The sequence below is a fragment of the Bos taurus genome, chromosome 9 (genome assembly GCF_002263795.3).
Source record: "Bos taurus isolate L1 Dominette 01449 registration number 42190680 breed Hereford chromosome 9, ARS-UCD2.0, whole genome shotgun sequence".
NCBI lineage: Eukaryota > Metazoa > Chordata > Mammalia > Artiodactyla > Bovidae > Bos > Bos taurus.
In genome coordinates, this window is record NC_037336.1 from 12,805,220 (window position 1) to 12,832,289 (window position 27,070).

General features: G+C 44.0%; 1 protein-coding gene across 4 annotated transcripts; it reads left to right on the forward strand.

The window, feature by feature from the left end:
* The first annotated feature begins 81 nt into the window (after positions 1-81).
* LOC132346195 (uncharacterized) lies at positions 82-8,971 on the forward strand. Of its 4 annotated transcripts, none has more exons than XM_059890063.1 (4): positions 82-277; positions 7,119-7,338; positions 7,731-8,043; positions 8,288-8,971. In XM_059890063.1, exons 2-4 carry the CDS (start codon positions 7,204-7,206, stop codon positions 8,926-8,928), a joined length of 1,089 nt encoding a protein of 362 aa, XP_059746046.1. In that variant the 5' UTR covers positions 82-277; positions 7,119-7,203; the 3' UTR covers positions 8,929-8,971. The 4 variants fall into 4 exon arrangements, with proteins under 4 accessions (XP_059746046.1, XP_059746044.1, XP_059746045.1 ...); XM_059890064.1 differs by lacking the exon at positions 82-277 and adding an exon at positions 6,117-6,210 and having other exon boundaries at positions 8,345-8,971; XM_059890061.1 differs by lacking the exon at positions 82-277 and having other exon boundaries at positions 5,927-7,338.
* The last annotated feature ends 18,099 nt before the right edge of the window (positions 8,972-27,070 follow it).

Here is a 27,070-nt window from a genome sequence, read left to right on the forward strand (position 1 = left end):
CAAGGCTGGGAAGGCAGTTGAGTGTTGCCAAATGAATGGGAGGGGAGAATACAGCAGCCTATGATTGGAGTCCAATGTTCCACCGTCCTGGTGGGAAATGTGTTGTCCTAGACTCTGAACATTCACGACATACACTCGCTCTGTGGTCTGTGGCTTAGACTTCAGCCTTTCAGGTGGGTCATTCGGGTGACCCTGACTTGAGCAGACACAGCTCTGTGGCCCTGCCATAAGCCATCCCATCCCAGTTGGAGAGAGAGGCAGCTGGACTGAAGGACAGGTGAGCTCGGATCACACCCTGGGGAGTGGGTGCACCAGGGGTGCCTTTGTGTTCCTTCCATTTTATTATAGTTTCCAAGTTACTGGTTAGGGAGGGTGAAGTTGACCTCATTTTTTGAAGTGGAATCCAGACAGGGGCAGGGTAGCACTTTTTCTTAGCCTAGGCATGTCTACATGTGACTTTTTCATCAAGCTTGCAACTTCAAACACAAGCCCTTCCGTGGCCTTCACTTAATGAACACATCTTTGGCAATGACAGAGCTTGGGTATATCTCCTGTTTCACATGTCTGTTATCTGTTCTGCCTACCAGAGTGTTTAGGGGTACAAATTTGCTTCTATTGTTCATTTTGTAACTGCACTTCTATTTCAGGCCTCCTCATAATGTCTGTGACAATAATTTCCTGACAAATTAGGGTACATGAGTGCAAAGTCACTTCACTTGTGTCCCACTCTGTGCGAGCCTGTGGACTGTAGCCCACCAGGCTCCTCTGTCCATCAGATTCTCCAGGCAAGAGTACTTAAGTGGGTTGCCATGCCCTCCCCCAGGGGATCTTCCTGACCCACATAGTGCCACCTGTGAAGCCGCACAAGTTAGGGGGTTCGCATATATTTTCATTTTGTAATCTATGGCTCTGAACTATTAAAAGACTCAAGTTCTAGGAGGATCTCTTTAGTATTGAAATGTTGCTGCAATGAGCTGTGAACGACACCGGGATTCTTGGCGTCCAGAGAAGAGGAATTCGATCTGGGGCCAATGACAAGGCTTGATCACTCAGAGCTTTTTATGTAATAAAGTTTTATTAAAGTATAAAAGACATAGAGACAGTTTCTGACATAGACATCAGAAGGGGACAAAAAGAGTGCCCCCTTGCTAGTTTCTAGCAAGGAGTTATACACCTATTAGCAAGCTGCTCATTAGAGAAAAGAAACACCTCTAAGCTGAGAGTTGCACCGGGCACCTCACCGACAACGTTCATTTTGAGACAGCATTGGCACAAGCTGAGCCATGCCTGGCCATAAAACAGTTGACCAGAATCTTGAAGAAAGGCAGATTTCCAAGCAAATACGTATTTTTTTTTTTTTTTTGAAACACATTAACATAGTTTGAGTCTGAGTGAACTCCGGGAATTGGTGATGGACAGGGAGGCCTGGCGTGCTGCGATTCATGGGGTTGCAAAGAGTCAGACACGACTGAGCAACTGAACTGAACTGAAGGAAGATATTTCCATGAGAAAAATGCATTGGTAAGCTCAAGATTTCAAATAAAGTTAAGTTCAGGCAGAAGCAGGTATTGTCATGACAACACAGAATTTTAAGAGAAAAAAGGAATAAAAAAAGTCCACCAATTGCAGTTTTAATTTCCCCTGCCACTTGGGCACCTCTGACCAGCCTACAGAGGCTATTAACACTCAGTATGTACGTGACTTCTAGGGTTAAGTAAGTGTTAGTCGCTCAGTCGTGCCCGTCTTTGTGACCCCATGGACTGCAGCCCATCAGGCTCCTCTGTCCATGAGATTTTCCAGGCAAGGATACTGGAGTGGGTTGCCATTTCCTTCTCCAGGGGATCTTCCAGACCCAGGGATGGAACCTGCGTCTACTGCAGACAGATTCTTTACCAACTGAGCTACTTTTTGTACTGCCTAAGTGTAAACGGGGTGACCCAACTTCACTCTTAATAAATGATCTGAGTGAGAAACAAGAAACTAAAAAAGAGTGGAGATCTCTGAATCAGGAGGCATCTAAGAAGTCAGTCTTAGTAGTAGTGTTTTTTGTAATGGTACCTGAGTCAATGATGGAACTTGTAATAGTTGTGGCCTGGATTCTTAAAAAAAAGAAAGAATGATAATGATCCTGGCTCTAAAATCTGTTTTATCTCCTGGTAGGCCTTATCATACCTCATCACTGGACCTGGCTTTTTTTCCCTCAGGCCTTTCCTGGGTATATTCTTGCTCATTTTTCTATGTGAAACTTAGAATCAGTTTATCCTGAAAATCCATCTGAATGGTTCTTAATTAGGATTGCATTAGATGTTAGACTAATGAGCAGTGACACTTATATGACATTCAATCTGATCAGTAAGAACACTATATGCTTGCAGGTGTGTCATTTCCTCCAGACAGTGTTGAAGTTCCTTTTATGTTCCTTCGGTAAATACTGGGCATCTACACTGGAGGTGTGGCATGAACACAGAAGGCACAAATTCCTGCCCTTGGACTTTTTCCTACCTGAGATCATGAAGATACTCCCCTATGTCATCTTCTGGTTTTTCTTACCTTTCCACTTAGATTCACTATTCACTTGGAACTGACTTTTGTTGGATGATTTTATTCCATCTAGATGGGCAGTTAATTAAGCAGCATTTACTTAAAATCTACTTCCCTGCTCACTGGTACTGAGTCAGAGAGTGAATGAATGAAAGTCACTCAGTTGTGTCCGACTCTTCAACCACATGGACTGTACAGTGGTCAGAATACTGGAGTGGGTATCCTATCCCTTCTCTAGTGGTTATTCCCAAGCCAGGAATCGAACCAGGGTCTCCTGCATTGCACACAGCGTCCTTACCATCTGAGCTATCAGGGAAGTCACTGGTACTAGCAGTGTAATAAAGCAAGTGCTCAAATATGGGTAGAACTAGATGTATCTCAAAGACAGAATCAACTTAATTCATGTCTGGAGTTGGTGAAAAAGGAAGGATCCAAGAATGAAATGGTTATTTAGTGTTCTGGCCTGAGAAACAAGAAGTGTGACAACTCTGGTGCAGAGGACACCTGGAGGAACAGAGGAGAGGCGGAAAGTCATGGCTGTGGACCCTGCTGACAGTGAGGCATCTCTCAGACTTCAAAATGAAGATGGGAGGTAGGCAGGTGGAGATGAAAGGAGCAAGTTGTACCTCTGAGCACCATTCCCTTTACAAAATTAGGTCTATGAAAGCAAAAAAAGTATTAAGACCATCCATGTAGTCAAAAACCTGTGGACACTTTACAGTCAGCCCTCTATAACCTCGGTTTAATTTCTGTGGATTCAAAAACTGTGGGACATGTCATAGTATGTATTTATTGAAAAAAATCCAGTTGTAAGTGGACCTGTGCAGTTCAAATCTGTGTTGTTTGAGGGGTAACTGTGTATGTAACACAGTTTGTTTATCCACTGCCCCACTGATGAATGTTTGGGTTGCATCACCCTTTTGGCTGTTGTGAATGGTGCTGGTATGACAATTCATGTGCAAGTATCTGTTGGGAATCCCTACTGGCAATTCTTTTGGGTGTCGACCTAGGAGTAGTATTGCCAGGTCATATGGTAATTTTAACTTTTTGAGGAATCTGTGAACTGTTTTCCACAGTGGCCACATCATCTTCCATTTTCCCCAGCAAGATACAGGGTTCCAGTGTCTCCACAATCTCCCACCACTTGTTAATCCTGTCCACTCTTACATGCTGTTGTTTCTGATATTTACACTGAAGCTATCTTAGATGTGAAGTGGTTTCTCATTGTGGTTTTAAACTTCATTTCTCTAGTGACAAATCATGTTAAGTATCTTTTCATGAGCTTCAGTTCAGTTCAGTCGATCAGTCATGTCTGACTCTTCGCGACCCCATGAATCGCAGCACGCCCGGCCTCCCTGTCTATCACCAACTCCCAGAGTTCACTCAGACTCATGTCCATTGAGTCAGTGATGCCATCCAGCCATCTCATCCTCTGTCATCCCCTTCTCCTCTTGCCCCCAATCCCTCCCAGCATCAGAGTCTTTGCCAATGAGTCAACTCTTCGCATGAGGTGGCCAAAGTACTGGAGTTTCAGCTTTAGCATCATTCCTTCCAAAGAAATCCCAGGGCTGATCTCCTTCAGAATGGACTGGCTGGATCTCCTTGCATCCAAGGGACTCTCAAGAGTCTTCTCCAACACCACAGTTCAAAAGCATCAATTCTTCGGCGCTCAGCCTTCTTCATAGTCCAACTCTCACATCCATACATGACCACAGGAAAAACCATAGCCTTGACTAGGCGAACCTTTGTTGGCAAAGTAATGTCTCTGCTTTTGAATCTGCTATCTAGGTTGGTCATAACTTTCCTTCCAAGGAGTAAGCATCTTTTAATTTCATGGCTGCAGTCACCATCTACAGTGATTTTGGAGCCCAAAAAAGTAAAGTCTGACACTGTTTCCACTGTTTCCCCATCTATTTCCCATGAAGTGATGGGACTGGATGCCATGATCTTTGTTTTCTGAACGTTGAGCTTTAAGCCAACTTTTTCACTCTCCACTTTCACTTTCATCAAGAGGCTTTTGAGTTTCTCTTCACTTTCTGCCATAAGGGTGGTGTCATCTGCATATCTGAGGTTATTGATATTTCTGCCGGCAATCTTGATTCCAGCTTGTGTTTCTTCCAGTCCAGCATTTCTCATGATGTACTCTGCATATAAGTTAAAAAAGCAGGGTGACAATATACAGCCTTGACGTACTCCTTTTCCTATTTGGAACCAGTCTGTTGTTCCATGTCCAGTTCTAACTGTTGCTTCCTGACCTGCATACAGATTTCTCAAGAGGCAGGTCAGGTGGTCTGGTATTCCCATCTCTTTCAGGATTTTCCACAGTTTATTGTGATCCACACAGTCAAAGGCTTTGGCACAGTCAATAAAGCAGAAATAGATGTTCTTCTGGAACTCTCTTGCTTTTTCCATGATCCAGCGGATGTTGGCAATTTGATCTCTGGTGCCTCTGCCTTTTCTAAAACCAGCTTGCACATCAGGAAGTTCACAGTTCACATATTGCTGAAGCCTGGCTTGGAGAATTTTGAGCATTACTTTACTAGTGTGTGAGATGAGTGCAATTGTGCAGTAGTTTGAGCATTCTTTGGCATTGCCTTTCTTTGGGCTTAGTAAGCAGAAGATATTAAGAAGAGATGGCAAGAATACACAGAAGAACTGTACAAAAAAGAGCTTCACGACCCAGATAATCACCATGGTGTGATCACTGACCTAGAGCCAGACATCCTGGAATGTGAAGTCAAGTGGGCCTTAGAAAGTATCACTATGAACAAAGCTAGTGGAGGTGATAGAATTCCAGTTGAGCTATTCCAAATCCTGAAAGATGATGCTGTGAAAGTGCTGCACTCAATATGCCAGCAAATTTGGAAAACTCAGCAGTGGCCACAGGACTGGAAAAGGTCAGTTTTCATTCCAATCCCAAAGAAAGGCAATGCCAAAGAATCTGATCTGATCTGATCTAAATGCAATAAAAATTAATTTAAGGGTATAGTTTTATGATTTCTGACATAAATACACCCATGTACAGCCACCACAGACAAGATACAGGATGTTTCCATTACCCCAAATCTTATCTTGTCCTTTTCCCAACCAGTTTGATCAACACCAGGCAGCCAATGATCTGTAGGTCTCCAGAGATTAGATCTATTTTCTAGGATTTCATAAAAATTGGATCATGTGTTTTCATTTGTGTCTGACTTCTTTTGTCTGGCATAATATGTTTTCTGCTTTTTGTTTGTTTCTAAATTTCCTTAATTTATTTCTAATAATCTTCAGGTCTTTTCCTGAAAAGGAAATGTCCCCAGTTTTTATAACATTTATCAGAAATATATGGATACCATGTTATTTTTTTATGTTGTCTGTGGCATTTGTATTTTTTATTTATTTTTTTTATTTGGCTGCTCTGGGTCTCAGTTGTGGTCTATGGGATGTAGTTCCATGGCTAGGAATCGAATCAGGGCTCCCTGCTTTGGGAGCGTGGAGTCTTCACAACTGGACCACCAGAGAATTCCTGGATATTCATATTTTTATTTGCTCTCTTTTTTCTTTTTATCATTTGACTTTATCATTTGTTTCAGGCCTGAGCATTTGTCAAGCAAGCTGTGTATCAGTCTCTGCATGGCAATAGAGAATAAAGCGATTGAGAGAGAGCATTAAAAATCTTTAAAACAGGTACATCTATACAGTTAGTATTGCAGTTTAAAACTATCCCGTGCCTGGACTTGCCTGAGTGATATCTCCTTTTATGGAACCCATATCTTTATTTTGCCTTTAGTTCACATATCCCAGAACTAGTTCTAAATATTAATCCAATTGTCTGTCTCAAGCTATGTTTTAAACTGGGAAATCAAGATAATAATTTTCATCCTCTTCCTATTAAAATACCAAGGGACATTCTCATGGAATTAAAAGAAAGAATTCCACACTGTATGGAAAGATGAAAGAGCCTAAATATTCAATACAATCTCAGGAAAGAAGCCCTGATACAGACACACCAGGCTTCATGAATGCTAATAAGAGGACCAGAAATTTGTATATATGAGAGGATGATAGCATAGTCTTACTTTCGGTCTGCCCACTCGAAATAGGCAGGAAGGTGAGTGCCTTACCCAGGTCCCAGAGCGCATCCAGGCCTGTTTCTGCCCCATTCTGTGCTATGTCAACCCTGTATTGAATCCTTCCTCTGTGAAGTCTCAGTGCATGAGCTCCATGTGATACCAGCCCACAGGTTGAACAGGGACTGGAGCTATTTGTAGGCCAAAAGACCTAGGCAGTAGATGGGAGAATGACCCCCACTCTGCAGATGGAGAGACTGGGGAAACCCTGAGGGGCACATGGCTTGTCCAGGGCCACATCACTTATAAGAAGGAGGAGCCTGGTCTGACAGCGGCTGTGTCCCCAGAGCTCACGCCCTGGCTGCACCCAGGCATCCCAAGGCTGTGGGGAGGGCTATGTGGGTGTCACTGTGCCTGCACATGGCCTAAGGGGGTGGGTGAACAGTCAGAAACACAGAGGTTCCCTTGGGGAGCTTTGTGTAAGGGACCTCGGCAATGAACCCAAGAAATGATGTTACTTCCCAGCAACAGAACCCAACAGAACCAGGAACCCAGGTATCCAGGCCTCCACAGTGGAGAGGAGCCCCCAGCCAGATTGCTTGCTGCCAAGATGTTCTGCTGTTTGCCCCTGCCCAGAGGCCAACGCCTCAGGAGAGCTCACAGGCAGAGTGTGTGGGAATGCGGTCGACGCTGGCTCAGGGCCCCCCCAAGAGGCCTCTGGCCCTTTGCCCAAAGGAACAGGAAGGTAACACGGGAGCCCCAGGCCGGACCGGGCCACCTCTCCCATCCCACCTGGGTAACCCTGAGTCCTTTCCCTGTGAGTGTGGATGGGGGTTTCTCGGGGTGTGTCGGCCACAAGCAACCCCAGGCGGATGTGGGTCAGAAGCCTGTGGGCCGGTTGTGTCCACACCCCAGGGGAGAGCAGGCTGGGTGGGATGGAGAGAGTCCAGGCAGCGCCAGTTGCCCAGGCTGACCTCATGCTCTCAGGGGGGTCTCCTTCATCTTGGGTGGGTATCTGAACAGACACACGTCTCTGTTGGGAGCAGAAGTTGGAGTGGGCAGAAGCAGCAGCCATACTGGCCAGGCCCAGCTTGGAAAACTCCAAGCAGGGCTGGCTGACGGTCACTGTCATTGCAGAGCTTCCCACTGGATCTGGCTGATGAGGGGGACACCCCATCCACCTCCTTGAGGGAAGGGTTGGACCACCATCCCCCTGCCCGTGAGGCCCAGTGCAGGCTCCAGGTGAGCATGCCCACAGAGGGGTCAGCCCAACTGGGAACGAAGAGGAAGCGGGGAAGGCCTGCTGCCCAGACACCACCCAGGACACACCCCAGGGACCAGTCTCAGGCTGCCACAGAGCTCAGCACACCCGGCTCTGACCCAGAGCCCCGAGAACCCCTGCCTCTGAGGCAGCAGGAGGACCTGGAGCCCAGCACGGCAGAGCACGGAGGTGAGGGGGCTGCGGCCGGTGCATGTGAGTGTGTGGGGAGGGGGTGCTGAGCCACACAGGGAGGAGTTCTCCAGAGCTGAGTCTAGGCCTGGAGCAAAGGCTGGCCTCACACCACCCATCTTGCAGACTGCAGTCAGAGAAGGCATCCTATGCTGGGTATTCTTTGGGATTCTCTGGGAAGCTTTCTGTCCTCGGATATGCAATGACAAGGCTGGCCTGTGGGTAATCTTTTCTTCTCTCACAGCTCTAACACCGGCCTTCAAAGTCAACCAGGCTCCACTTTCAAATCCTGTCCCTACAGAGGTGGTTGCTCCAGGTGCAGGAACCAGGGATCCACTGAAGGGAGATCGAGACCTGAGACTTCCCCTCCCAAAGACACCGGGCCTGCAGGGTACTGGCCAGCACCCTGGGCAGATCGCAGCTCTGTGCCTGCAGGACCCCCAGCCCCAGGCACCGATGTCCCACCCCCTCAGCGAGAACATCCACCTCCACCTGCACCTGTACCTGCTCGGGCTTTGGCAGGAGAACCCGAGTCAGGGGATGAGTCACCACCTCTGCAGGGAGAGCCTGCCCTGGCTCCTGCCCAAGACCCAGACTCCCCAGATGAGTGACCCACCACTGCAGGGAGAACGGGCCCCTGCTTTGGACAGAGACCCAGATCCCTTTCCACTTCCATTTCTAGAAACACCATGTCCAAGGGAAGGGTTGGCTCTGCAGCCTCTATCCCTGTATGCCCCCCATGGACACCATCAACTCGCTCCCAACCCAGGGGAGACTGGGTTCCCTTCCCCTGAGAGTCTTTTCATTTGGTTTTTCTGGAACTTTCTTGTGTTGCTTTATGTTTTTTTTGGCTTTCTGTATTTCTTTCCATTGAGTTTTTATTAATAAAATTTATTCTAATTCTTGCAATTTGGGAACATTGAAGACTTTCAAAATGCTGTGTAACCATCACCACTTTTTAGTGTCAGACCCTTTCAATCTTTCCACCCATTTCCCAACAAATCCCATATTCATGTCCCTGTTCATCGCTCTTCTTGTCCCTGAACACACATTAATCCTTTTCTTTCTACATTTCTTCCTATTGGGTGTCCCCAATCAATGACTATCAGTGAAATGATAGAAGTAGTTTTTTTTCTGACTCCCCACATATTGTAAAACTACATTTGAGAATTCTTGTTTCTGTTTCATTTGAAGTACCTTTGGGTATCTGAAAGGACAGTGTAGTTACTTTCAAGATATCATGGGCCAAATGAAGCCCTTTTGGCAAATGTAGTCATAATCTCCAGGCAGGCATTACTGTTGTAAGTGTGACATCTCAACCAGAAGGCAAATGCTGAGCTCTTCCTGTGGCACAAACAAACTCACAAAATAAGCCAAGAAAGAGAGCTGGAAAAAGGAACCACAACAATAACTGGTAAAGCATTCCTCATGAGAGAAGGCTAGAGAATGACCCAACATCCTTGTGGCCCAAATCCCTGAAGAAAATCAATGTTCCACAAAGAACAGAACACACGGGAAGTTGCAAGGAGAGGCAGTGCACATGGCCAGTGTAGTGTAGAGATGGCCTGACTGCTAAGAGGAAGACACATGCCAGTGTAAACCCTCTGCAGACAGCAGTGATGGGCATCCCCATGGTAAGTGTTTAGTCTGGTGACAACCTGCCCCAGGCACCACACGAGGGAGCAGACCTGGGTCTCTTCCTCTGCCCCACACCACTCCCTCATGAAGGCAGCTCAGGTGCTTTCGGGACCTGCCTACCTGTCTGGCTCATCCATGAGCTGCATCTACCTCCAGGGCAGGCCTCCACCTTCTCCTCTCTGTTCACCGTGAACCTGCACACAGTGGGCCTTCAGAACCTCGAGAGACTCAAGCCATTCCCACTGTAGCCAGAACCCTCCCCAGGCATTAAAACTCCGCCCCTGTGGAGTCACTGTGGCCCAAGCACTGGTTCCAGAACCCTGGAGGCCACGACAGCCTCTATGGTGTGAAGAGTGAGGTCCCTTTTTACAGAGCTTCTAAGCTGTTGTTTCATTGTCAGCTCTGACCATCCGGTAGCAGCCAGGTGGGCCACATTGCAAAGAAGCTCAGAAGCTGAGTTTCAAGGGAGGCATTGAAAGGACACCAATGGATACAACATGCCTCAAACTGAGTGAGGGTCCCCACAATACTTGGAAAGGTCTGTGGTGTGCAAGTGGGCAGTAGGGCCCCCAAGGTCCAAAGGAAGAGTGGTACTCAGGAGCAAAGACCGTTGGCCTCTCCTGTAGCGGCTCCAGATGGCATCCCGTGAACAGTGGACAGCAAATGTGGTCACATGAGCATGACTCTGTAACTGCCTCAGAAAGCAAGAGAAAGGGGTCAGGGTGTGTGGGAATTCGGAGGGTGTGGTGGGGTGGTTGTAGGGAGGTGCCCTTCCTCTCTTCAGTTCAAACTGCTTTTGTGAGTCTCAAAGCTACCAGATGGCAGTTACAAAGTCAGGCCTGGACAGTATCCAGTGTGGGCTGGTGCCTTAGCCCCTGTCACAGAGAAAAACCACACCAGTGGCTTCCCTGAGTTCAAATGGCAGGATCTGGGGGTTCTGTGTGGGTACACACCTCCTTGCTATAGCCAAGACATCCCCTTCTCTGAGCACCAGTTTCATCCTCTAGAATGAGGACATCGATTTCCACCTTAGCAGGTTGCTATCTTAATCCTGTGAAGACAAATTTGGGTTATCCTAGAATTAATATCTAGCCCTTTAGATATATCACCTGAATCCAGATTAAACTGGAGTCTCTCAGTGTCATCTGGCATTTCTTCCCTGAAGCCAGCCAAAACCCACACACTTGCATTTCCAGGGTCTCCACTTAGCTAGCCTGTAAGAAAACCCAGCGAGGTTCAAAAAAGCTGACAGACATGCAGAAGAGGACTCACGGGCAGACGACTTTCCTCAGGTCTCAGGTGGAGCTCTGGGACCACAGCAGGAACCGGCGCTCTCAACCCCTGGGCTCAGCAGTGCCCTCATCCTCAGCCCGGACAGGAGCAGGAAGATCACCTACTGCCCCAGGCTGACCTCATGCCCCTCCCACTACTATAGCCTGATCTCATCGGCCCCGCCCCTTCCGGCAGAATGAGCGCTCTTCTTCCCCTTGTTTCCAGCGTGAGGCCCGGCGCTGGGCCCCGATTGGTCACTGCCCCAGTCCTGAGCCAATCACGGTGGCCAGGGAGGATGGAACACACCGATTGGCCAGGTCCAAGTCATGTGACCATACTCTACAAGACTTACGTTTAAGCTGTGTCAAGGGTGGGAGACTTTGCGATGCCCCAAGAGCAGGGTTTGGAGAAGGCAATGGCACCCCACTCCAGTACTCTTGCCTGGAAAATCCCATGGACGGAGGAGCCTGGTAGGCTGCAGACCATGGGGTCGCAAAGAGTCGGACACGACTGAGCGACTTCACTTTCACTTTTCACTTTCATGCATTGGAGAAGGAAATGGCAACCTACTCCAGTGTTCTTGCCTGGAGAATCCCAGGGACGGGGGAGCCTGGTGGGCCGCCGTCTATGGGGTCGCACAGAGTTGGACACGACTGAAGTGACTTAGCAGCAAGACCAGGGTTGACAGTCCAGTGCTCAGTGTCCTGGGATGTGCCTGCCCATCCTCTCCACACACCACTTTGTTCTCTGCTGACAAAATATCATGACACACCTCTTCGCTTCCCAAGGGCAGTTTCACGCAACCACTTTCAAGGGATCACGGCCTGTTTGAAGATAGGTTTAGAGATCCTCTGCTAGCCTCTAGGCTTGTTTTTTGTGTCATATTAGAATAATTTATTCAGTCAAACCCCTATCCCCCCCACCCCCTGCCCAGTGCCACCACTTCCTGCTCTCTGTTTTCAGGATTCTTAGCTGTTCTGAGAGAGGACATGGCCCAGGGGCCTCCCAAAGGGAGTGAATTTTGTCCAAGGAAGCACCTGAGACACTGAATCACGGAATCACTTTGCTGTACACCTTAAACTAACAAATCATAAAAAATCAACAATACCCTAATTAAAGATACTCATCAAAAATTGTTCTAAAATTTGTCAAGTTTTTCTTTGAAGTGTTGGTTCTTGGTATGTGTCTAATCTTTGGTGGTGGTTTGTCAGGTAGTGGATACAACGTATTTTCCCAATGGATACTAAATCATCCTAATTGGCCTCCTTTCTCTAGTTATATATTAAGAAGCATTTTTCAAAATCCCAAGTAGCAAGGACTTCAGATGTTTGGTAATTTGTGGAGCACGCCAGAGGCAGGTATCCTTTTCTGTGTCTTCTTCTCACATTTGGCCATTGCCGGTTTCTAGTATACACAAGTGCCCCAGAAAGTTCTCTGTAGTGAACCAGGCATATTTCTGTGAGGACAGGGGATGTTAGCATGGAGGAGGGTCTGAGTCCATAATGACCACTAACCATGATGAGCAACATTAAGTCTAGTGTGATAATATCACATCTTACAAGGGATTTATACCTCTAACATTGAGAACTCCTAAAACTGAACATAACCTGTTTAGAACATGTGCAAAGAAGTTAAAAAGACATTTCTCCAGAGACACACAAATGTCTAACAAGTTAAAGATACTCAGCCTCACTAATTACTAGGGAAGTCAAGCATCACCCTGCCCTGTTAAGATGGCACACTACATTAGTTGTTTTGTTTTGTTTTTTTTTGCATATATTTTTCAGAGTTCATGATTTTGTATATCTGTAAAATATAGTGGTGGGGAGAGCAATATAGGGGTGGGGAGAAAAAAAAGTTATTATAGGAATATAGGAGATAAGGTGAAATCATGTGTGAAACTTTTGAAAATTGTAGAGCACCTTTTAGAATTTAAAAATCTTTCTATAAACATAATAAAATTTTAAACAGTCTTAACTATGATGTTTCTTTTCTTTAATTTTAAGTATTTGGTTTCATCAAGTCTTAGTTGCTGCATGTTGGATCTTCACTGCATTTTGCCAGATCCCTTGCTGTGGTGCACAGACTCTCCAGTTGTGTCGCATGGCCTCCAGAGTGTGCAGGCCTCAGTAGGTTTGGGGCGTAGACCCAGTTACTTCATGGCATGTGGGATTCCAGTTCCTAAGTCCCCTGAATTGTAAGGTGAACTCTCAACCACTGGGAAACCAGGGAAGTCCCTGGTTTTCATCTTGAGGTGATGAAAGTTTCTGAAATTACATAGTGTAACGGTTATTTTTGAATATAATAAAAACCACTGAATTGTAAGCTCTAAATGGATGAATTGTATGTTAATATGAATTTTATCTCAACAGAGCTGTTACTTTAAGTCCTCCTTAAAAGCAGAAAAGCTTGTAGGTCGTCAGGGGAGGCAGAGCATAGGCCAGCTCCAAAAGATTTCAATGTTGCAATGCTGGATGACCCTGTTCTGTGAGGTCAGTGGCTAGGGGGCATGGAGGCATCCTTCTAGGCTGCATTAAGTGCAGGCTTGTCTCGGCTTACTGAGTCTTGATTTATCACCCTTCACACATCAGTCCCTTGGAAAAAAAGTTTTAAACAAATCGATGGTTTGTAGCAGCCCTTTGGAGCAAGTTTATTGATATCAGAGACCCTTTTCTCAGACAAGATCCCTTCACAGTTTCTGGGGCACACATATTTTGGGGACACCGTTCAACCTGCTTTCTATAGAAAGTGACCCTCTCCTTCTAGGAACTGACTGAGGTCCCATATAAACTGGAACAGCACCAGCCATGTGGGTGGGGTTCTGGGGAGAATGAGGACCCTGAAAACACAATGGGTTGGGGCGAGGGGCTAGGCTACCTCCCAGCTTTCCTTTTGGGTTTTCACTTCAGTTCTGGAACAGAGTTGGCCTCACCACTGGATTTTGTTTTTATGCAGATTATCAGTTTGTGTGGCTTCTAGACTCTTGGCGTATTTGGAAAGGCCTTTCCTATTCTGATGATCTAATAATTGTTATCCCTTGGTTTCTACAAAACTGCTTGTCTCTTGCCTTTTGGTTGCACACCTTTGGGCCAGCTGTAGGGTGTGTGTGTGTGTGTGTGTATAAAGTGTGAGACAAGAATATTCTTTCCTAGATGACTACCTAGTTTTCTCACTATCAGTCAAGAAAAGATCTCCCTTTTCCCAACTATCTGATATATTATGTTAATCTTCTACTAAAACTATGCATGTTTGGGAGTCTGTATCGGGCTTTTTCATTGTTCTCTTCATCTCTCTGAAAATCCATGCATCAAGGCCAGTCCAAGGCACATGTGTCTTCACACTTGTGAGATCTCTGAATGGGGAGGCTTAATAATAGGCAGTATTTTCAGTAGTTATTCATGAGCCAATAATGTACCTTGTACCATATAGTGGCCTGGATTCTTCAACAAAATGATAATAATCATGGCTTTAAAATCTGTCTTATCTCCTGGTAGGTGTTATCACCCCTCATCACTTGACCTGATTTTTTTCCCTCAGGGGTTTCCTGAAGTATTCTTGCTCAGTTTTTCTGTGTGAAGCTTAGACTCAGTTTATCCTGAAAATCTGCCTGAATGTTATTTAATTAGGATTACATTAGATGTTAGACTAATAAGAAGTGACATTTCTAACATTCAATCTGATCATTAAGAACATCGTGTATCTTCACAATGACCCGAGTACTTGCATGTGTGTAGATGTCTACAGATTTTGTTGAGGTTTCCTTTATGTTCCTTCTGTAAATACTGGGCATCTGCACTGGAGATACAGCATGAACACAGCAGACAGTTTCCTGTCCTTGGATTTTTGCCTACCTGAGATCATGAAGATATTCCCGCACGTCATCTTCCGGTTTTTCTTGCCTTCCATTTAGATTCACTATTCGCTTAGAACTGACTTTTGTTGGATTGATTTTATTTCATCTACATGGGCAGTTAATAAAGCACCATTGACTTAAAATCCACTTCACTGCTGACTGGTAATAGTGTAATAAAGCAAGTGCTCATATATGGATAAGACTAGATACATTTGAAATACAGAATCAACTTTATTTTTCAATTCATGTCTTCATATCTGGAGTTGGTGGAAAGGAATTAGCCAAGAATGACACCGTTGTTTGGGCCTGAGAAACAAGAAGCAGTGACAACTATAGGGGAGGCCCCTGGAGGAACAGATGGGAAATGACAAGTCACTCACTCACTTGCCTGAGCTTGAGGCATCTCTTAGATATCAACATGAAGATGGGAGGTAGGCAGGTGGAGATGAACGTAACAATTTGTATCTCTGAGCATCATTCCCTTTAGAAAATTTGGTTATTTGAAAGCAAAAAAGTATTAAGACCCTCCATGTGTCAAAAAATATGTGTACACTTTACAGCCAGACCTCTGTAGCCTCAGTTTCACATCTGTAGATTCAAAAACCATGGGTCATATCATAGTATGTATTTATCGAAAAAAATCCAGGTGTAAGAGGACCTGTGCAGTTCACACCTGTGTTGTTTGAGGGTTACCTATATATGTAAGAGATACAGAGTGTATCCATTACCCGAAATAGTCTCTTGTCCTTTTCCCAACCACTTCAATCAACCCCAGGCAGCCAATAATCTGCTGATCACCAGAGATTATATCTACTTCTCAAGGATTTCATACAGATCGGATCATGTATTTTCCTTGTGTCTGACGTATTTTGTTTGGCATAGTAAGTTTTCTGTTGTTGCTTTTTGTTTGTTTTTAAATTTCCTTAATTTATTTCTATTAATCTTCAGGTCTTTTCATGAAAAGGAAATGTCTCAATTCATTATAACATTCATTAGAAATATATGTATAACACTTTGCTTATTTATGCTGTCCATGGTATTCATATTTTTTTTGTAAATTTATTTATTTTAATTGGAGGCTAATTACTTTACAATATTGTCATGGTTTTTGCCATACATTCACATGAATCAGCCATGGGTGTACATATGCCCCCCATCCTGAACTCCCCTCCCACCTCCCTCCCCATCCCATTGCTCAGGGTCATCCCGGTGCACTGGCTCTGAGCAACCTGTCTCATGTATCGAAACTGGAGTGGCTATCTATTTCACATATGGTAATATACATGCTTCAATGCTATTCTCTCAAATCATCCCACCCTCGCCTTCTCCCATGGAGTCCAAAAATCTGTTCTTTACATCTGTTTCTCTTTTGCTGCTTCACATATGGGGTCATCATTACCATCTTTCTAAATTCCATATATATGTGTTAATATACTATATTGGTGTTTTTCCTTCTGACTTACTTCACTCTGTATAATAGGCTCCAGTTTCATCCACTTCATTAAAACTGATTCGAATGCATTCTTTTTAATAGCTCAGTAATATTCCATTGTGTAAATGTACCACAGCTTTCTTATCCATTGGTCTGCCAATGGACATCTGGGTTGCTTCTATGTCCTAGCTATTTTAGACAGTGCTGCGATGAACATTGGGGTACACATGTCCCTTTCAATTCTGGTTTCTTTGGTGTGTATGCCCAGCAGTGGGATTGCTGGGTCGTATGGCAGTTCTGTTTCCAGGTTTTTAAGGAACCTCCACACTGTTCTCCATAGTGGCTCTACTAGTTTGTATTCCCACCAACAGTGTAAGAGGGTTCCTTTTTCTCCACACCCTCTCCAGCATTTATTTTTTGTAGACTTTTAGATAGCAGCCATTCTGACCAGTGTGAGATGGTACCTCATTGTGGTTTTGATTTGCATTTCTCTGATAATGAGTGATGTTGAGCATCTTTTCATGTGTTTGTTAGCCATCTGTATGTCTTCCTTGGAGAAATGTCTGTTTAGTTCTTTGACCCATTTTTTGATCAAGTCGTTTATTTTTCTAGAGTTGAGCTGCAGAAGCTGCTTGCATATTTTTGAGATTCTTTGTCAGTTGCTTCATTTGCTATTATTTTCTCCCATTCTGAAGGCTGTCTTTTCACCTTGCTTATAGTTTCCTTTGTTGTGCAAAAGCTTTTAAGTTTAAAAAGGCCCAATTTGTTTATTTTTGCTTTTATTTCCATTATTCTGGGAGGCGGGTCATAGAGGATCCTGCTGTGATTTATGTCAGAGAGTGTTTTGCCTATGTTTTCCTCTAGAAGTCTTATAGTTTCTGGTTTTACATTTAGATCTTTAATCCATTTTGAGTTTATTTTTCTGCGTGGTGTTAGAAAGTGTTCTAGTTTCATTCTTTTACAAGTGGTTGACCAATTTTCCCAGCATCACTTGTTAAAGAGATTGTCTTTTCTCCATCGTATATTCTTGCCATCTTTGTCAAAGATAAGGTGTCCATAGGTGCATGGATTTATCTCTGGGCTTTCTATTTTGTTCCACTGATATATATGTCTGTCTTTGTGCCGGTACCATACTGTCTTGATGACTGTGGCTTTGTAGTAGAGCCTGAAGTCAGGTTGATTCCTCTAGTTCCATTCTTCTTTCTCAAGATTGCTTTGGCTATTCAAGGTTTTTTTGTATTTCCATACAAATTGTGAAATTATTTGTTCTAGTTCTCTGAAAAATACCGTTGGTAGCTTGATAAGGATTGCATTGGATCTATAGATTGCTTTTGGTAATATACTCGTTTTCACTATAGTGATTCTTCTCATTCATGAACATGGTATATTTCTCCATCTATTTGTTTCCTCTTTGATTTCTTTCACCAGTGTTTTATAGTTTTCTATATATAGGTCTTTTGTTTCTTTAGGTATATATATTCCTAAGTATTTTATTCTTTTCATTGCAATGGTGAATGGAATTGTTTCCTTAACTTCCTTCTCTTTCTGTTTTCTCATTGTTAGTGTATAGGATCCAAGGGATTTCTGTGTGTTAATTTTATATCCTGCAACTTTACTATAGTCATTGATTATCTTTAGTAATTTGTGTTAATTTTACACATGGTAGTGTATATATGTCAATCCTACTCTCTCAGTTCGTCCCCTTCTCCCCCTCCCCTGCTGCGTCCTCAAGTTTGATTTTTATGTGTGTACCTTTCTTTCTGCTCTGCAAATAGATTCATCAGTACCATTTTTCTAGATTCCATATGCTGTGCTTAGTTGCTCAGTCCTGTCTGACTCCTTGCAACCCCATGAAGAATAGACTGCATGTGTCTTTTCAAAATATGGTTTTCTCAGGGTATTGCCAAGTGGTGGGATGGCTGTGTCATATGGTAGTTCTATTTTCAGATTTTTAAGGAACCTCCATACTGCCCTCCATAGTGGCTATATCAGTTTACATTCGCAGAAAGAGTGCAAGAGGTTTCCCTTTTCTCTACATCCTCTCCTGCATTGTTTGTAGAGTTTTTGATGATGGCCATTGTGATTTGTGTGAGATAATACCTCATTTGTAGTTTTAATTTGCATTTCTCTAATATTGACAAAATAGTGAGTGATATTCAGCATTTTTCATGGGTTTTTGGCCATCTGTATGTCTTCTTTACGGAGAAGGCAATGGCAACCCACTCCAGTACTCTTGTCTGGAAAATCCCATGGACAGAGGAGCCTGGTAGGCTGCAGTCCATGGGGTCGCATAGAGTCGGACACGACTGAGTGACTTCCTTTTCACTTTTCACTTTCATGCATTGGAGAAGGAAATGGCAACCCACTCCAGTGTTCTTGCCTGGAGAATCCCAGGGATGGCAGAGCCTGGTGGGCTGCCATCTATGGGGTCGCACAGAGTCGGACACGACTGAAGAGCCTTAGCAGCATGTCTTCTTTGGAAGACATCACAGTCGTCTTTTATGTTTCAACCTCCATTGATCTTTATTTCTGTTCTTGTGCCACTATCATACTGTCTTGATTACTGTAGCTTTGTAGTATAATCTGAAGTGAGGGAGGCTGATTCTTCCGGTTTCACTTCTCATTCTCAAGATGACTTTGGCTATTCAGGATCTTTTGTGTTTCCATACAAATTGTGAAAATTTTTGTTCTAATTCTGTGAAAAATGCCATTGGTGATTTATAGGGATTGCATTGACTCTCTAGATTGCTTTGGGAAGTATAGTCATTTTCAAAATATTGATTCACTTAATCCAAGAACATATCTCTCCATCTGTTTGTGTCATCTTTGATTTCTAAGCATAATGTTTTGATATTTATGAATTTTAAGTGTATCAGCACTTCATTCCCTTATTAAGCAAATTCTTCATTGTTTAGACATAAATTGTCCACCTGTTGGCCACTTGCTTCTTTACCCACCAAGTTTTGACTATTTTAAGTAAAACTATTATAAACAGTTCAGTTCAGTTCAGTTGGTCAGTCATGCCTGACTCTTTGCCACACCATGGACTGCAGCTTGCCAGGCCTCCCTGTCCATCACCAGCTCCCAGAGTTTACTCAAACTCATGTCCGTTGAGTTGGTGATGCCATCCAACCATCTCATTCTCTGTCATCCCTTTCCCCTCCTGTCCTCAGTATTTCCCAGGATCGGGATCTTTTCCAATGAGTAAGTTCTTCCCATCAGGTGGCCAAAATATTGAGGACTTCAGCATCAGTCCTTCCAAGGAATATTCAGGACTGATCTCCTAGGATGGACTGGTTGGATCTCCTTGCAGTCCAAGGGACTCCCAATTGTCTTCTCCAACACCACAGTTCAAATGCATCAATTCTTCAGAGCTCAGTTTTTTTATAGTCCAACTCTCACATCCATACACGACTACTGGAAAAACCATAACTTTGACTAGATGGACCTTTGTTGGCAAAGTAATGTCTCTGCTTTTTAATATGCTGTCTCGGTTGGTCATAAATTATCTTCCAAGGACCAAGCGTCTTTTAATTTCATGGCTGCAGCCACCATCTACAGTGATTTTGGAGCCCAAAATATAAAGTCTGCCACTGTTTCCACTGTTTCCCCATCTATTTGCCATGAAGTGATGAACCGGATGCCATGATCTTAGTTTTCTGAATGTTGATTTTAGGCCAAATGTTTCACTCTTCTTTCACTGTCATCAAGAGAGGCTCTTTAGTTCTTCTTTGCTTTCTGCCATAAGAGTGGTGTCATCTGCATATCTGAGGTTATTGATATTTCTCCCAGCAATCTTGATTCCAACTTGTGCTTCATCTAGCTCAGCATTTCTCATGATGTAATCTGAGAAATGGTGTCTTAGTTGTTGCTAAAAATCCACTTTTGCAGGGTGGCAGAGCAATGCTTAAAACCAATGATGAGAGAGTTCCCTGGTAGCATAGTGGCTAGGATTTGACTCTTTTCTGTTGTGACCAGAGTTCAATCCCTGGTTGGAAAACTGATATCCAGCAAGCAGCATGGCCAAAGAGAAAACCCAGAACAAGCAAAAAAAAACAGAAAGCTGAGTGCAAAAGTGTACTTTGTAGGAAAAGCACCTCAGGTTCACCTCTCTGAATTTTACTTTTCTCACTGTCATTTTAGAAGGTTCTGAAGCATATACTCTTGTTCCTTGTAAAGCTGTTGTGTCAGAGTTTGAGACACCACCAGATTTCTGGACCTAGCACTCCAATGGCTTTATCAGAGGGTCTTGGGTTAAAAAGAGAACCAAGGTAGCTATGCCTGTGTCCACCCCGGGAATAAGTCCCATCAGGACACCATGGCTCACATACAGTAGGGAACCTCTGCCCTCTGGACTGGCCCACATCCTTCTTTTCACCTGCTGATCAGAGGCCCAAATAGCCCCATCCTGATTCAACCCCCCAGGGCCTGGATTCGGGATGGTTTTGGGGTAGAAGGACCCTCATACTCCTTTATCTGCCTGGACATGAGCATATCTATAAGAGTCTGAGTGTTTCTGATCTTTGGAAGCCTTGACCAGCATTGCCTGAATTAGGGTTTCTGTTCCCAACCAGAGACAGAAGTCAGGCAATGGCAGTGAAAGAGTTGAATCCTAACCACTAGACCAGTGGTCAGTGACAAGGCCATGGCTGAGTGGCTTATTTCCACAAAGAAGCAGAAAGTATTGAAACAAGTAAAATGTTTATTAAGTCAAAAAATGGTATGTGTGAATAGACAAAACTGCGCTCTGAAAGAGGTTTCACCATGGTAGTGGCTTAAATCACTTATATGCAGTGTTTTTTTCAGGTTTTCTGATCAATCATCTTGCTTTGTCTGGTTCTGAGCCTGTATTTGGTTTATCTCAGGATCCTTCCCATGTGTGTGCATCACTTAGCCAAGTCAGGTTCTAGCAAGGAAGCCTAAAGTTAACTGATGTCACTTACTGACTGTAGAGTGGCGCCCACTCACCCTTTGACTCTTGGGAACTTTTCTCCACATGTGTAGTGGAAAAGGTCTCCTTGACCTTGAGAATGAGAACTCTATGGTCTTTTATCTGTTATCTGGACAGGGATTGGGTCCTATTTCCTCCTGCTATTGTCTTCAACTTGTAGTATATATCCACATAGTAGAGACTCCAGGTTTTCTGTCTGGGGCCTATCTCTCTTCTGCCTCATTTCCAGCTAGTGTGGGTGGAAGGATGGGGTGTGAGGTTACTACATCTGCATGGCATTCCAGGTATTGAGATCTGTGCATTTCCCCAGGCAGTCAACTCCCCACACCATCCTCCCAGGAAGTCTAGATCCAGGATATGGAGGGCTTATCTATATATCTATGTCCCTTTGCTTCTCTGTAACTTCCATTCCCACAGTGAGGAACCAGGCTCCCACTATCTGCCATTTATCTGTGCATTGTACCTTTCCAGATTACATAAACAGTGGTTTCAGAATTGATAGCTACTACACTTCCCTTGCGGCTCAGCTGGTAAAGAACTCACCTGCAATGTGGGAGACATGGGTTTGATCCCTGGGTTGGGAAGATCCCTTGGAGGAGGGAAAGACTACCCACTCCAGTATTCTGACCTGGAGAGTTCCATGGACTATACAGTCCAAGGGGCTACAAAGAGTTGGACATGACTGAGTGACTTTCACTTTCAAAATCTGGAAAGGACTCCATAAAACAAAGCCTACTGCTTATGTATGGTCCATTTTGCCTTTAGTCTAGAGAGTCTGTTCATTGCTAAAGTTCACTTAGGTCAGCATCTTTTGCCCTATCCCCTACTGTGAGGTTTTTCCATGCATTTCTAATACAGTTAGAGTCTGTCATATTTGGAATTCTATTCTATGAAACTCTTATAGTCTAAATAAGTAAATTTGAATAGATGATGATTGATCCCTTGGACTATAAAATTGGTATGCTTATCAAATGCATACTAACAGGAATCCACCTAAAGGATATCTTAAGTCTGTATGCATGTCAGGAAGCAACAATTAGAACTGGACATGGAACAACAGACTGGTTCCAAATAGGGAAAGGAGTACATCAAGGCTTTATATTGTCACCCTGCTTATTTAACATATGCAGAGTACATCATGAGAAATGCTAGGCTGGATGAAGCACAAGTTGGTATTAAGATTGCTGGGAGAAATATGAATAACCCCAGATATGCTGATTACAACACCCTTATGGCAGAAAGCAAAGAAGAACTAAAGAACCTCTTGATGAAAGTGAAAGAAGAGAGTGAAAAAGTTGGCTTAAAGCTCAACATTCAGAAAACGAAGATCATGGCATCTGGTCACATCACTTCATGGCAAATAGATGGGAAAACTGTGGAAACAGTGTCAGACTTTATTTTGGGGGGCTCCAAAATCACTGCAGATGGCGATTGCAGCCATGAAATGAAAAGATGCTTGGTACTTGGAAAAAAGTTATGACCATCTGGACAGCATATTAAAAAGCAGAAACATTACTTTGCCAACAAAGGTCCGTCTAGTCAAAGCTATGGTTTTTCCAGTAGTCATATATGGATGTGAGAGTTGGACTATAAGGAAAGCTGAGTGCTGAAGAATTGATGGTTTTGAACTGTGGTGTTAGAGAAGACTCTCAAGAGTCCCTTGGACTGCAAGGAGATCCAACCAGTCCATCCTACAGGAGATCAGTCCTGAATATTCATTGGAAGGACTGATGCTGAAGCTGAAACTCCAAAATTTTGGCCACCTGATGCGAAGAACTGACTCATTTGAAAAGGCCCTGATCCTGGGAAAGATTGAAGGCAGGAGGAGAAGGGCACGACAGAGGATTAAATGGTTGGATGGCACCACTGACTCAATGGACGTGAGTTTGAGTAAACTGTGGATGTTGGTGATGGACAGGGAGGCCTGGTGTGCTGTGGTCCATGGGGTTGCAAAGAGTCAAACATGACTGACAGAACTGAACTGAACTGATCTAAAGGATCACTTCAAATTCCCCACCCCATGATGTGTTTTAACATCTCTGCAGCTTTGCCTTTACAAGAATGTCATCAATGGAATCATACTGGATTCTTTCACTTAGCCATTGGCATCTAACATTTATCCCTGTCATTCAAGGGTTCATGTTTCACTCCTGTTAACTGTTGAGTATTATTCCTGTGTGTGTGTATAGGAGGAAAAACAATTTCCCTCTGCCCCTTTGGTTCTTGGTTGAGCCTTCCTTCTCCATCAGTTCAGTTCAGTTCAGTTCAGTCGCTCAGTCATGTCCAACTCTTTGCCAAATTATCAGAAGAGAAACAGAAGTTTTATAACGTGTATACCTCTTGCATACAGGGGAGATGACAAGGAAAACTGAGTCACTTTCTGCAGTGACCAAAGCCATCACCTTAAATACTGTTTTCAGCTAAAAACATATGGAAGACCTTGGGGGAAAAGGGGAGGCCAGTTATGGCAGGTTATCATGGAAAGCACAGTAAACAATCACATGATTCTCTGCATATTTACATCGGGACCTCTTCACTGATAAGAGTTCCTTGAGATGTAACTATCTTTCTATTTCAGGTGCAAAGAGGGACATCCCCTTACAAACAGAGACTTCCCTAATAAACGTAAATGTAACTCACAAAAGGGCAACCTTGGGCTCCCCTGGTGTTCTACTGGTTAAGGATCTGTCTGCTAATGCATGGGATAGGGTTTGATTCTTGGTCCAGGAGTATCTCACATGCCTCAGAGCAGCTAAACTCATCCACCACAACTACTGAGCCAGCACTCTGGAGCCTGGGAGTCACAACTACTAAACACATGCACCACAACTCCTGAAGCCTGCACACCTAGACACCATGCTCTGCAATGAGAGCAGGCCCCACTCACCAAAACTGGAGAAAGCCCTCTCGAAGCAATGAAGACCCAGCACGGCAAAATATAAATTAATAAATCTTAAAAAGAAAAAAGGGCAACCTCTACTCAGCTTTTCTTTTCTTTTCTTTTTTACTGAATTAAACAGAGCAAAATATGTCAAAGAGACATATTTTAGGGCTGCATGTTCTGCTCCCCTTGACATCGATGTAACCCAATTTACCTACACATTCATCTACTGAAGGATATCATGATTTCTTAAAATTTACAGTCATTATGAACAGAACTGCTATGCATAATTGCATCCTTGTTTGCATTTGGATATAGATTTTCAGAGCAGTTTCCTAGACACTGAAAGCACGATTGTCAGATCCCAAGGTGAGACTTATTTAGCTTTGGGGAAAACTGCCAAACTGCCTCAGAATGCATTCCACCAGCAATGAGGAATAGTTCCTATTGTTGCTCACCCTCCAGTGATTGGTTTTATATATATTTGTAGTTTAGCAGTCCTAATAGTTGTAGTGTGATGTATCATGATTTTAATCTGTAATTCCCTGATGATACATGATGTTGAACCTACATATTATTAACAACTAAGGAAATTCTGACATGTGCTGCAAAGTGAGTAAAATTTGAAGTCACTATGCTAAGTGAACAAGCCAGACACAAAAGGACAGATACTCTATTATTCCACTATGAAGTGTCCATGTAAGTCTACTGCAAAGACAAAGTAGATAAGGGTACCAGGGGCTGAGGGGAGTTAGACCTGTTGGTCTTGGACAAAGACCAATGACTGTGTATGATGGTGGTGGTGGTGGTGGTAGATGCTCCGTTGTATTCGACTCTCTGTGAACCCATGGACTGTAGCCTGCCAGGCTCCTCTATCCATGGAACTCTCTAGGCAAGAAACTGGAGTGGGTTGCAATTCCCTTCTCCATGGGATGAGCCTCTGGCAAATCTCCAGCTTCACCCGGCAGAACTCTAAGCCAGATTCAATTGCCCCAGTTAAGTTTAGTTCAGTTCCTCAGTTGCGTCTGACTCTTCCCTCTCTAAATGAGCCTGGACTACCCACGAGAGACAGGACACAGCCAGTAGAAACACCTTCTCACACAGTTTTCCTGCTCAGCACCTACCACCATTTCTACAGTCTTGGTCTGTCTCCTTTGGGTCTGAGAGCTCAAGGCTTCTTGGAAGTGAAGTATTCTCCTTCTCAGTAAATGGAACCTGGCACACAGCCCCGTGAATCATCCTGCCAGCCAAGGACATCAGCTCCTCTTACTGAAGAGCCATGTGTCATATGCGTCCTACAGAAGTCCTCAAATTAACAACAGCAATGCCAATGAGAAGACCTAGGGTCAGGGAGGCCTGAGGGTTAGTGAAATTATCACCAGATTCACCAGACTGCCAGCTGCTAAGGTGAATGGCAGCAACTTTCCACTGGCCTGACAGTTTGGTGGTCATTTCCTCAACCTGGTGACAAGATACCTGGGGGACACCTTGGTGGCAATATGATAAGTGGGTAGTGAGACCACTTGGAAAAGTGGAAATGGACAGAAGGTGGATCCTGCAGCAAGAGCTGACTCTCTGGGTTGATGCAGTTGTCTTAGAATTGTAAATGGAACTGTGTAGTGGTGAGGTTATTTAAACTTAGACCAAGCCCTTGGACTCCACATGCTCTTGAATTTTTATTTACTTTGCTCTCACGAAGGTTTCTTGACTTTCCCCAAACTTCGGAAGGTTATGGAATATGGGGAAGAAGGCAGTGAATGATCAAAGAGAATTTAATTCTAGTTCTAGACTATGAAAGTCTAACATATTGGCAGTTATGAAAAGATGTCCCTCTTCCAAGAATTTAGTTCTGTAAATACTTTTCAGAAGTCAGGAGACTTTCAGAGATTGAACTTGGCTGAAGAAATATCCATTTTCCTCTTCCATACTGCATAGCACACCCTCCTTAATTTTGGTCTCTAAAATCTAAATTAACGAGGACATCTGCTTCTAGCATATGCAGTCAGTGTTGTCCTGCTACCACCAACATGCAATCTTAAAACCAAAGGAAGAAAAAGAAGAGGAAAAAAGGACAACACGGTACAGCTTCCAGAAATCAGAACGCTTCTCAACTCATCCTCTTTCCACCCCCATTCTGCCTTCACTGATGTGTCTCAATTTTCTGTCATAATTCAACTGCAAATACACATGTGTGCTAAGTCGCTTCAGTCATGTCTGATGTATGACCCCATGGACTGCAGCCCATCAGGCTTCTCTGTCCATGGATTCTCCAGGCAAGAATATCAGAGTGAGTTGCCATGCCCTCCTCCAGAGGATCTTCCCGACCCAGGGATCAAACCTGAGTCTCTTAGGTCTCCTACATTGGAAGGTGGGTTCTTTACCACTAGAGTCACCTGGGAAGCCCCAGCTCAAATACACTTAACAGGAAATATAGCTAACAGTCCTGTTTGTTCTGTCACCAATCAAAACGCACCAAGATTTGGTCAGAACCGAAAAAAGCAAACAATGAAAATTTTGTGAAAACAAACTACATTCAAGGATTCTGTATGCCCACAACCAGTTCAATCACACATGCCTCTAAGGGGGACAGTCTAACTCTGTCTGGGCAAAGATGTGCCCAGCTCCCAGCCTGACAGTCATTAGGTCACCTTGACTTGGCTTCTGTTATAAGCCAAAGCTGCCCATGCAGTGTAATGTGGACTACAAATTAAAGTTCCATATAAAACCTTAAGTTTTCTAGTAGCCACATTTAAAAAGCAAAAAGAAGAAGCTGAAATTAATTTTCAAATTATATTTTAATCTAGTATACAAAAAAATATTATCATTTCAATATGTGATCCGCTGCTGCTGCTGCTACTGCTGCTGCTGCTAAGTCACTTCAGTCGTGTCCGACTCTGTATGACCCCATAGACGGCAGCCCACCAGGCTCCCCCATCCCTGGGATTCTCCAGGCAAGAACACTGGAGTGGGTTGCCATTTCCTTCTCCAATGCAGGAAAGT